The sequence below is a fragment of the Histoplasma capsulatum genome, genomic scaffold, assembly GCF_000149585.1.
Source record: "Histoplasma capsulatum NAm1 scaffold_4 genomic scaffold, whole genome shotgun sequence".
NCBI lineage: Eukaryota > Fungi > Ascomycota > Eurotiomycetes > Onygenales > Ajellomycetaceae > Histoplasma > Histoplasma mississippiense.
The window spans coordinates 1,262,255-1,272,913 of NW_001813979.1; the positions used below are offsets into that span (position 1 = coordinate 1,262,255).

Below are 10,659 nucleotides of genomic sequence, written 5' to 3' on the forward strand. Positions count from 1 at the left end.
TTCATGCAGCCTTGTTGAAAAAGCCAACGGGAAAACCTTGGGCCCTCCATCATCTCTTGGTATACCAAGCCACGCCGGCTCTAGACTGAGCCTTCAAACTTCAAGAGAGAGCGCTCAAGGTGAAGATGATTCCACTTCTGGGCCGTACGAATCTACCTTCAGCCCGTCGGACTCCAACCGATTGCCAACCCTTGTCACCACCAGCAACCCAGTCGAAGGAGACCTCGAAGATGACGATTATGGGGATTATGCCAGTAGCCAGGAGATGCAACCTTCGAACAAAGACGCTTTCAATATCACCGCGGAATCTATTAAACTACAACTGGAGGTGCTGAGCAACGTCTCCGCAGCCCTGCAGGAGGAGAAATCATCAAGTCCTCAAACCCCACTTTCAGAGCCCTCAATAGACCAAGCGTTAACTACTTACCAGCGAGGAGTCAGCAATCTCACCTCCCTCGTAGCTGATTTACTCAAAATTTCAAAGGATCGAGACGCATATTGGCAATATCGGCTAGATCGGGAGGCAGATGCGCGCAAGATGTGGGAGGACAGCATGGCTCGGGTTGCCCAAGAACACGAAGAACTTCAAAGTAGGATTGGGGAATCTGAGGAAAAACGAAAGAAAACTAAGAAAGCGCTCAAGGAAGTTCTTGAGCACCCCTCGGCTTCAACTAGTCATCCTATCAGCCGACGCCTGTCACATGTCCAAATTCAAGATGCCCTGGAAGCCGTCGTTGAAGCAGGCTCCGAAACTCCCCCCTGTCTCGATCACAATGCTAGCCAGGAATTGTCGAGAAAGCGGTCCATAATTACGGAATTAACCAAGTTTTCTGATTCTGAATCTGATGCAGACGAAGAATTCTTTGATGCTGTAGATGCTGGCGAAGTGGAAGTTATTGAAGTTCGACGAGGAAAGCCAGTAGAGGCAGCAGAAGCGATTTCCGATCTCCGAACTTTGAAATACCAGGAAATTGCCCATTCATTTAAAGGATATGAGGACCCAGTTAGAGTGAGGCTTAAGATGGATGCTGACAATAGACCCAAGATTTCTTTATGGGTAGGTTTGATTAAGTATTCTCTCCTCAATTACTAATTCTCTGCTAACGCTCTACTTCAGGCTATCCTGAAATCAATGATTGGCAAGGACATGACCAAAATGACACTCCCAGTCTCCTTTAATGAACCAACATCGCTACTCCAACGTGTAGCGGAAGACATGGAATACACAGACCTGCTTGATCACGCTGCCGATCTCCAAGACTCAATGGAACGTATGGTTTATGTCGCTGCCTTTGCAGCGAGTGAATATGCTTCCACAATTGGCCGCGTTGCGAAGCCTTTCAACCCACTGCTTGGGGAAACGTTCGAATATGTGAGGCCAGACAAAGGCTATAGATTCTTTATTGAACAAGTCAGCCATCATCCTCCTATTGGCGCCGCCTGGGCTGAGTCTCCGAAATGGGATTACTACGTATGTATTTTCCCTCCTTAAAAATACTATTATCATTACTACTTGTCAATTATTTTTGTCCGAATACTGACTTCATTGTAGGGTGAATCAGCTGTAAAATCAAAGTTTTACGGCAAGTCATTCGATATTAACCCTCTCGGTACATGGTTTTTGAGACTACGTCCTGTCAGCGGTGGTGAGGAGCTCTATACGTGGAAAAAGGTTACGTCGTCGGTTGTTGGTATTATTACTGGCAATCCTACCGTGGACAACTATGGGCCCATGGAAATCAAAAATTGGGCCACTGGTGAAGTCTGTTTGCTTGACTTCAAACCACGAGGCTGGAAAGCTTCCTCCGCCTACCATGTTTCCGGCAAAGTGATGGATAAGGAGGGATTCACGAAATGGAGCATTGGTGGCCGATGGAACGACAAGGTCTACGCCAGACACACTCCAGGATACCAAGATTCGGTCACACCGCCAAGTGAGGACCTTCCTCGTCAGCAAGGATCAACGCAGGCATTCCTTGTTTGGCAATGCAACACGCGACCAACCGGTATCCCATTCAACTTAACACCTTTTGTAATCACGTTGAATGCCATCCCCGATAACCTGAAACATCACCTCCCCCCAACCGACACGCGGCTTCGCCCGGACCAACGCGCGATGGAAGATGGCGAGTATGAATTTGCAGCAACGGAGAAACATCGTGTCGAGGAGAAGCAGAGGGCGAAGCGACGAGAACGGGAGGCCAAAGGCGAGGAGTTTGAGCCAAAGTGGTTTACTAGGGGCAAATGTGAGATCACCGGCGAGGAGTACTGGGTTTACAACGGTCGGTATTGGCGGTGTAGAGATGCTGGTGACTGGTCTGTCTGCGAGGATATATTTTAGGGCGTTGTTACTAGGTTTTACCGGTATTTTTTCCTTTTTTTTTTTTTTTCTCGTTATATTTTATGTTTTGTTTTGTCCCTCCAGCCCAGACTACTTTGTTATGCTTTATTGAGGCTTCTAGTATATCGAGCCTATAATTAGTTGTTCTTTGATGTGTACCCTTATATATGTTTTGTGTTTTTCAGGATTATTATAGTCTTCAATAATATAGAAATTCAATTGATGAGATATGATATCAAAGAAATAGATCCAATACAAAGATTCTAACCACGTGATGATGTTCAATGGCTTCCAAGATATTTTTTCCAACGACATCTTCCTCAGCAGCTAGTCAACACAAATTTCCCCCCATACAACCGGCCATAATTCCCAATAATAATGGAGTTCACTTGTCAAAAATGTGCACAAGCTCTCCGACTGGGATTTCGGCCACATATTTCGCCAATCCGAGCGCGGACCCTACCCCACCTCAAACGGCGATATCACCGACCAAACACGCAGGCATCCAGTTTTCACCGTCAAGCATGCTCAGTATCACGGCCCAGTAATATCAACACTGGAACTATCATCGCAAGATCCGTATCGTCGTCAGTCAGTCAAGTGGCTGCGGCAGACCCTTCCGCAGCGTACAATGCAAAACCCCTATTAAAGCCTGACAACCTCTTCCACTCATTTACCAACTCCCCCTCTCCCGAAATCCGCCAGCGTGCAGCCTTCATAAAGCAAAATGCTTTCTGCCCACACCCAAGTCATCGACAGACGCGCGTTCCTACATCTCCTCATGACTCCGAATCGAGAAAGTCCCCCGAAACCAGCAGCGATAGCCAACCACCAGCACACTCTCAATTCGAATGCCCAGACTGCGGCGTACCGATATATTGCTCCGAGGGTCATTGGATGGATGATTTTGAAGCACACCTGGAAGTATGCGAAACCATCCGACAAATCAATGAGGATGATCATGACCTGCGGTCTCGCCGGTTCTTCTCAGAGTTTAACTACCCCGGCCTACAGGAGGATGACTCTATAGTGAATATGACAAATTGGGATACGTTTTTGTATACCAGGCAGTTCGATGCTATTAACAATGATAGACACATGAGGCAGGTAACAAGATTGCTCACGTACCCTGTCACCATTGCAAGTGTACTACATGAGCTTAGCCCATATAATATTCGGAAAGGAGGCCGATTGACCCCAGAGGGATTAAAAAGTTTGAGCGGTATGTACCTCACAACAAAATGAAATACGTGTTCGGCGGTGAGCACGAGCTCTTTCAAGAATAAAATTACTAAAGAGTCACTCTCAGCCCTCCGCTATACACTCCATCCGCCCAGAACCGGTGAGGGGTCACAAATGGCCGGCCTCCGTGTCAAAGCACCCCCCGTCCGCATCTTCATTCTAGGCGCACGCGCCGAATCTTCACTGCCCCGCGACGTCTGGCTACAACTCTCCTACCTCTTCCCGCGCGCACTCATAAATCTCATCTTTATCGGCCCAGAGAGCATGGCGAATCGGGATGACGAATTCCCACTTCCCGAACGCACCCCCTCAAACCCGTTCGGCGGCATCGTCGAAGACCGCCTGCACTCCTTGATGAAGATAACCACGTACGTCGATTACTTCCATACAATGCATCAGGCAAACATGTTCCAGCCGTACGACCCTTACTTTGACTGCTTCATGCTGTTCCACCCGGGTCTGGGGCATCCGGCCAGCTCACACGAGTGGGAAGAGACCCTGCCACATCTGCTGCAGACCAAAGTGCCGATTCTGTGCACCGGATACTCGGAGTGGGATATGCAGAGGGATATGGATTGGGTGATGGAGAAATGTGGAGGGGAGGTTGATATGTTACTGGAGCCCGGGGAGAATAAATTCCGGAGCCTTAGGTGGGATTTGAATGATATGGATCCGCATGATGTCTCCTGTGGAAATTGGGGTCTGTGGGGATTTAGAGGGAAAAGGTGTGTTGCCTTTCTTTTTGCCTTCCACTTTTTTGATTATATCTCCTGTGCTTTGTTTCTCTTCTCTCCTTCTTTTCCACTTTGTTTTCCTTGTTATTTTACTTTGTATGGACTTGCTAACCAACTATTTCTCTCCGTGTAGATATGAAGCTACCTACAAGGAATCAGGGTCGGAGCAGACCCATTGGTGATGTACGTATGTAGTGTATTTGTCTGGACTTAACTATTGACTTCCTGGATCTGTATTATTGTACTTTTCATTTCGGGAAATCAAGTTCCGCTCACTCATCATCCTGAGACATTCATTTATCCGGAAAAATCCTAGCCCTCCTATTATTTTACATTGTCCTATCCTTCTTTGATCTTCAATGCTTTGCCACCATACACAATTTCTTCCCAATAACCCATCCAGACAGTTCACAAGTTAAGGTCAGCTAAGCTTTACCTGCCAACGGACCAATTGAGTCGGACCAGCTATCAGATTTCGGGCAGAAAATAGACATCACATTACCATGACGTCATATGGTACAGTATGAATCGTAATAGAATAGTAATACTAGAATACAAGAGGGGGGCCTCGGCAAGCAAAGAGAAAGTAACAGATCAACAATGTCCTCCAAAACAGAAACCGTAGACATCGTGAAACTCGACGCGAACCAGCCGAGATATCGTACAGGTAGGTACTGTAGATGGCAATAAACCAAGCCAGATCTAGCGCAGGTCTATGTATAAAAGACAGTTGCGAAACAAATAGGGTATCGTCCCAAAAAATCGTAGAAATCAATAAACAAAGAAAGAGGAATTGAGGACAGGCAAAAGAGAGTAGGAGAAAAAAAAAAAAAAAAAAAAAAAAAGCCATCACAATCATATCAACATAACAGCTGCAATTACCAACGAAGACATAACCCAATACCCATACCCACCCAGTCTCAATAACATAGGAGGGGCAACGCCGACACCACTGTCTTCCTGGATGGAAGGGTCCGGATTCGTCGTTCCATTTGCCAAGGTGCCATTCACATATATAGTCGTCGATCCATCATCTTTCGGGACAACTCTAACTGTCGTGGTATTCTCCGGCATGCCATATTGATCCTTCGGACTGAGCAGCTGATCGATATAAGTCGCATTATCGTTCTTCTCGCAGCCGCAGACGCTGAATTGTTGGCAGAGACATTCAATGGGGATCCGAGTCGTGTTGGCGTTGGGCTCAGAGGTGTTGCGATAGTCAAAATAGCCGATGTGGTAGGCGTGGGCACCAAAGAGCCACAAACCGGGAAAGAATGCGAGGGCGGCGAGTGGGAGGAAGGCGAACGGAAGAAGCCCTTTCCGCGAAGCCTTGCCAGCTGTGTAGGGGACTGAGGCGCCACCGGCATAGAATCCGCCTCCGCCAAACGAGCGAGGAGTTCCGGAGCCAGATCGCGAAGAACCGCCAAGATTACTGTTCAGAGGAAGGAGGGTCAGCGAATATCCGGATTGAGCAAAACTGGCAAACAGAATTTTTGAATGAATAGGTACATACCTTGAAGGGCGGGCACCAGGCGAACTTGAGCTTCCCCGGCCTCCCGCGGCCCTTCCACCACCCTTGGGTCCTCCCCCACCACTGCGGCCTCCTCTTCCCCCGCCAGACCTTCCGCCTCCGCCCCCACCACCCCTTCCACCTCCTCCACCCCCTCTGCGCTTTTGTAGGTCAGAGAACTTGGACCGGGCAGCGATGAGGGATGGGTCAAAAGCTTTTGGAGCAGCAAGGGCTGATACATCGACGTCCGTTGAAATGATATTGCGCGGCGCGACTGTGGAGGAGAACGACAGGAGCGTGCAAAGCGCAAGGCCGTACGAGAATTTCATGGCTTCAAACGAAGGAGAGCGATCGCAATGAATAAAGACAAGATAACTATACCACGGAAATGTTTTTTTTTTTTTTTTTCAAGTATGTCCAAGTTATGTATCTGTTCCTGTGTCGGAGATATCGTAATTGAGGTTTCAAGATTGCGAGAAATGTGTGGGATTTAAACAATAAAAAGAACAACGGGGCCAACTTCTGGGAAGTTGGTGGTCAGGATGGTGGAGATTAGTTCCACTAGTTATTTTAGAAGGAAAAGGCGTACTCTCAGGTTGTTCTCGCAATGAACCAAAGGGGAACTTCCGCTGAATCCTCAGATGCGCCTGAACACTTGATCTCAGGGTCGAATTGCTTCTTCATCCAACACAATCAACACTGCCTCGGAGATCGGTCGCGTGTTGGCCACGAGGAACGCCTGGGAATACGGGCAGAGACTGATTGCGCCAGTCGATAACCATACGGTGGTTTTCCATTAACTATGCCATTCGTGTTCCCCATCATCTGTCATGGCCCTCCGCTTCGGGGGCGTGGCATGGCGCATAGCCTCATGCTACAGTGTCCCTAAAGAGGTGCTAAAGTGAAATCTTGTCGTTAGTTATTAATAACTAGTTAACTAAACCTGGATGGATCACCCACAACCCGCGGATCTATTCGGCCCTGTCTGCCCCTTCACAGTGACACCGGACGCATGGCAGTCTCCTTCATCGCGGTCGAGGTAATCCATCCGCACGGTTGATAGTTACTAACTATTGACCACCTGCAACATCATCGGTCACTTCTTCTCACCATCGCAGTCATTACCGTCGGTGGTCTCGGCGAGCAGCAGGCGTACTCCATCTGTGCGCCGCTCTTGATCGTAAAGTTGAAACGATGGCAGTGGCAGAGCAAACAGAATACAAGAATCCCTCGCTCTCCTTGGTCTCCACACGCAGCATGCCACACAGCACACGGCACAGCATCGCCAGCATGTCGAAACCTGGCATCCCTGACGCTGCGGAATTCGAGAATGCTTCTCGAAGATCGCCTGGCCCTTCTTCTCCACAAAAGCGCCAATTACTACTGCAGCCAAGTTGCATAGCCCATACCTGATTCTGATGGCGAAACTTGTCCTGGAGGCATCAGCGCGCAGTGGCAAGGCGAAACTCCGCGGTCTATCAAAATCCGTAATGCTAGCTTTTCAGGCAGCCGGAAAACATTGTGGGTTGAATCATCGTCGACCGGAATGAACATATCTATGCCGGCCTCAATGCTGGTTCACCGGGATACGAGAAACAAGGACAAGATCTTTTGTGGGAGCTGGGGGTTAAAAAATGATTCCGCGTAGGGGGCAGAAGGCCTGTCTCTATTTCCGTTCGTCTTCTTTTCGAGCCATATCTGCGGGATTCATACTGCCTGTGAGAGTGAGAACATCTTCAAGGGTCTGGTCCGTCTTGTCTGCTTCCACTCCCGGGCGTACCCACATCACGTCGAAGGGAAGGGTTGTCGTATGTCAGAACAAGAGCAATACCCGAATATCCAGCTGTTCCTCCAATTTTCGTTGAGATCACGAACCCTTCACACAGCGAAGGACAATCAACATACCTTACACGTCTTGTGTGCATGTTGATTGGAGCTGGATTTTGGATTCAAGCAGCATGCATTCATGTCCAGAGAGGATGTTATTTTTGCTTCTTCGGGCGCATTTTGCTCCTAGAAAGCTACAAGGTGACATTCTCTCCTGGCATGTTTTGTCTTTGCTTGCATTGCGAAAGCAAGCCACCTTTTAAAGGAACCCTCATAGTTCATGTTTTCTGGGCTTTCTCTCATTTTCCGAGTAGAATGGCTTTTCCACAGATGAGCATGACTCCTTGCGTCCTACATTCCGAATAAAACTTCTAGATGTTATCAACTCAGTATTCTAACCACAGTTGGTAGTACTGTCGCTATTACCAATTCTGATCAATAAAATATATTTCATTCTCGCGTTAGCTTCCGAATGGGTCCTTATTAAACAAGTCTATTCGTATATACATCAACGTAGTCCTAACATCCACATTGATAAACCCCATCAAGATCTTCCCAAATCAAAATTTGCTTGACGTCCCTTTCGCTCCCATCGGGTATCTTTACGACGACCTTCCCCCAAGTCTCTCGTTCCCCCAGCGCCTGCAGCGCCCTTTGGTACACTCTCCAATACCCGACATAGCTTTCGATCCGTGGAAGCTTGTCCCCCTAAACTTGCGCTGCCTAATCAACTCAAAGATGCCATCCCAAACCACTCCCACTGTCTCCTTCTCGAAATTTACATACTGGCCCCAATGCAACCCCATGATACTAACGTTCTTCAACAATACCCGATTCAGCGCAACTTCCTCGATCTTTCCCGCTGCAAACCCAATCACCAACAGCCGCGCGTTCCAGGCTACGCACTTGAGACTCTGATCAATCATCCCCACAGGGTCATACACAATATCGACACCAGCCTTACCATTCCCCGTCCGTTTCTCCGCACATAATTTCTTCACAGCATCCGGCCACTTAGAATCCTTGTAGTCAATCGTGTAATCTGCCCCGAAGGACTTGGCGATCTGTCTCTTCCTGTATGACCCCGCTGTCGCGATAACGGTTGCCCCCTTGGCCTTTGCAACCTGTACCGCAGCTAGGCCCACCCCGCCTGCTGCGGCGTGCACAAGCACCCAATCCCCGCTCTGCACATTCGCCCGCGTTACGAGGCCTCCATAAGAGGTCGGCGCGGTGATGAAGAGGCCTGCTGCGTCCTCGAAGCTCCAGCCTTCAGGCACCGGTCTCAGCGCAGATTCGTGGGCTAGAATGTGTGTGGCATAGGCGCCCTGAGAGGCTCCGAAGACACGATCGCCGACTTTGAACTTTGGGGAGCTGGCAGCGGTGGGCGGACTGAGAATTGTCCCGCCAAATTCCATGCCGGATATCCATGGCAAAGGCGGCTGGTGTTGATATTTCCCTTGGATTTGAAGGAGGTCGAAGAAGTTCGTGCCCGCAGAGTGAATTTTTATGAGGTATTTGTCTGCAGAAGGGGTTGGAGTTGGGAGGGTTGTGACCGTCAGGTCGAGAGGGCCCTGGATTTATTTATTTATTAATTCATTTTCAACAGATAAAGGGTGTGTTGACTTCCACCCAGCGGACAAGGGTCGGATTGCTGAGTATATCGCAAGCCGTTCATACCTTCACATATTCCCTTACTTGGATTGCACGCATGTTGAAATAGGGCCAGCTAGGATTGCACGAAGAAACCGACTGTCTATCACCCTGTCTCTGCTGAAATACAGCTCCCGTCCCCGCAGTCCCTGCGCAAGTCGGGATTCGGGAGCGAGAATTTCCCAAGCAAGGTCAGAGATGCCGAGGTTCGGCAAAAGCCCCCCTCTTGACCGAAGGAGTAAACAGACTCTGTCTTAACAATTTGAATATACGGCAACATCAGTTGCTATGTGATTGAAATCTTCTCAAGGTTTTGTGAAGAGTGGCTCAACCACACTTGTCAAAATATAGTATTTACTAATACTATTTATATCTAGAGATGAGCACGTAAGTTAAAGCCTACAAGTTTTCTCAAATCCGGAATGGGAATAGCAGCATTGTCCGATATGCAATGCACAATGATTCATGTACACGTTTTCTCATTTCATTTCATATAGGAATACAGGGAAATCAGTTTCTCCGCGACGTTTAATGCCCTCAGTTATCTTTCCCCACATAACATCATGTTCGTGGATATATGTGTCTCCGATGAAGAGATGGTGGTCCGGCGTACGACGTAAGATAAATGGAATGCGGCCTCCAAAAAGCACACAGACTTCATCACCAGGACGCATCATCTGAGGGTCGATACCTAAATAACCCTTCTCTGTAATATAGAAGCGGCGATGGAAACATATAGATCTCACACCACGCTCGAATCGATCAGCATCAGCTCCTCCTTCACCAGCATCCACCGTCGCAAGGCTGCAAAGGTGGTCAAGGAGAATGTCCTTCTGAGGGCCGTATGTTATTGAAAGGTTATCGGCTATAAGGATGTTGGATAGAAGGTAGGCAGCAGCGTCCGCTTTGCCCTGCTGCATAAACCTCTCTTTTGTTAAGCCTTCCTTATCACCCATCAGCTGATTAATATCACCCATTGCCGCTCCCAATGGGGCCGCAAGCAATGTAAGGCTGAAGGCCATTACCAGAGGGGTTTTGTCATGGTACACAGCCATCTGGGATTGGTCTATCGGGAAGCTGAACATTTGATCCCACAAGTCTTGAAAGGGAAATGAGCCAGTGAGTCTGTATTCCAATACGTCGCTGACAGATTTAACTCTATCCACATGGAAGCCGCGTAGCTGGAGTGAGTTCGGCCGTAGAGGCTCCTTTGAAAGCGGCATATCTTCAGCCTCTGCAAAATAACGAAAATGGTCGTCACAAAACCCAGCAGAAAGCAACCTACGTCGAAGACACTGCACTGGCGAGTTTGAAACCCATTTCGGATTCATGGATGGGGAAGTCCCTTCTGAGCT

The 10,659-nt window shown here is 48.4% G+C and overlaps 5 protein-coding genes across 5 annotated transcripts in view; 2 read left to right on the forward strand and 3 right to left on the reverse strand.

Moving 5' to 3' along the window:
- The window catches only part of HCAG_04386 (hypothetical protein), a gene marked incomplete at both ends in the record, with an annotated part of 4,310 nt that extends 1,969 nt beyond the window's left edge, over window positions 1-2,341 (forward strand). Inside the window, 3 exons of the mRNA XM_001540496.1 lie at window positions 24-1,057; window positions 1,118-1,471; window positions 1,553-2,341. Of these exons, the coding sequence (XP_001540546.1) occupies window positions 24-1,057; window positions 1,118-1,471; window positions 1,553-2,341 (2,177 nt within the window). The remainder of the gene's footprint in view (window positions 1-23; window positions 1,058-1,117; window positions 1,472-1,552) is intronic.
- A 378-nt stretch (window positions 2,342-2,719) lies between these two features.
- On the forward strand, window positions 2,720-4,499 carry HCAG_04387 (conserved hypothetical protein; the record flags this gene model as incomplete). Its single annotated transcript, XM_001540497.1, has 3 exons — window positions 2,720-3,563; window positions 3,651-4,308; window positions 4,451-4,499. The coding sequence occupies 3 exons, from the start codon at window positions 2,720-2,722 to the stop codon at window positions 4,497-4,499; spliced, it is 1,551 nt and encodes a 516-aa protein (XP_001540547.1).
- Window positions 4,500-5,172: 673 nt separating this feature from the next.
- On the reverse strand, window positions 5,173-6,156 carry HCAG_04388 (predicted protein; the record flags this gene model as incomplete). Its single annotated transcript, XM_001540498.1, has 2 exons — window positions 5,173-5,749; window positions 5,831-6,156. 2 exons carry the CDS (start codon window positions 6,154-6,156, stop codon window positions 5,173-5,175), a joined length of 903 nt encoding a protein of 300 aa, XP_001540548.1.
- A 2,100-nt stretch (window positions 6,157-8,256) lies between these two features.
- On the reverse strand, window positions 8,257-9,364 carry HCAG_04389 (conserved hypothetical protein; the record flags this gene model as incomplete). The annotated part of the gene is made up of 2 exons (XM_001540499.1): window positions 8,257-9,225; window positions 9,332-9,364. 2 exons carry the CDS (start codon window positions 9,362-9,364, stop codon window positions 8,257-8,259), a joined length of 1,002 nt encoding a protein of 333 aa, XP_001540549.1.
- A 419-nt stretch (window positions 9,365-9,783) lies between these two features.
- HCAG_04390 (predicted protein) lies at window positions 9,784-10,527 on the reverse strand (the record flags this gene model as incomplete). Its single annotated transcript, XM_001540500.1, has 1 exon — window positions 9,784-10,527. One exon carries the CDS (start codon window positions 10,525-10,527, stop codon window positions 9,784-9,786), a length of 744 nt encoding a protein of 247 aa, XP_001540550.1.
- Window positions 10,528-10,659: the final 132 nt, after the last annotated feature.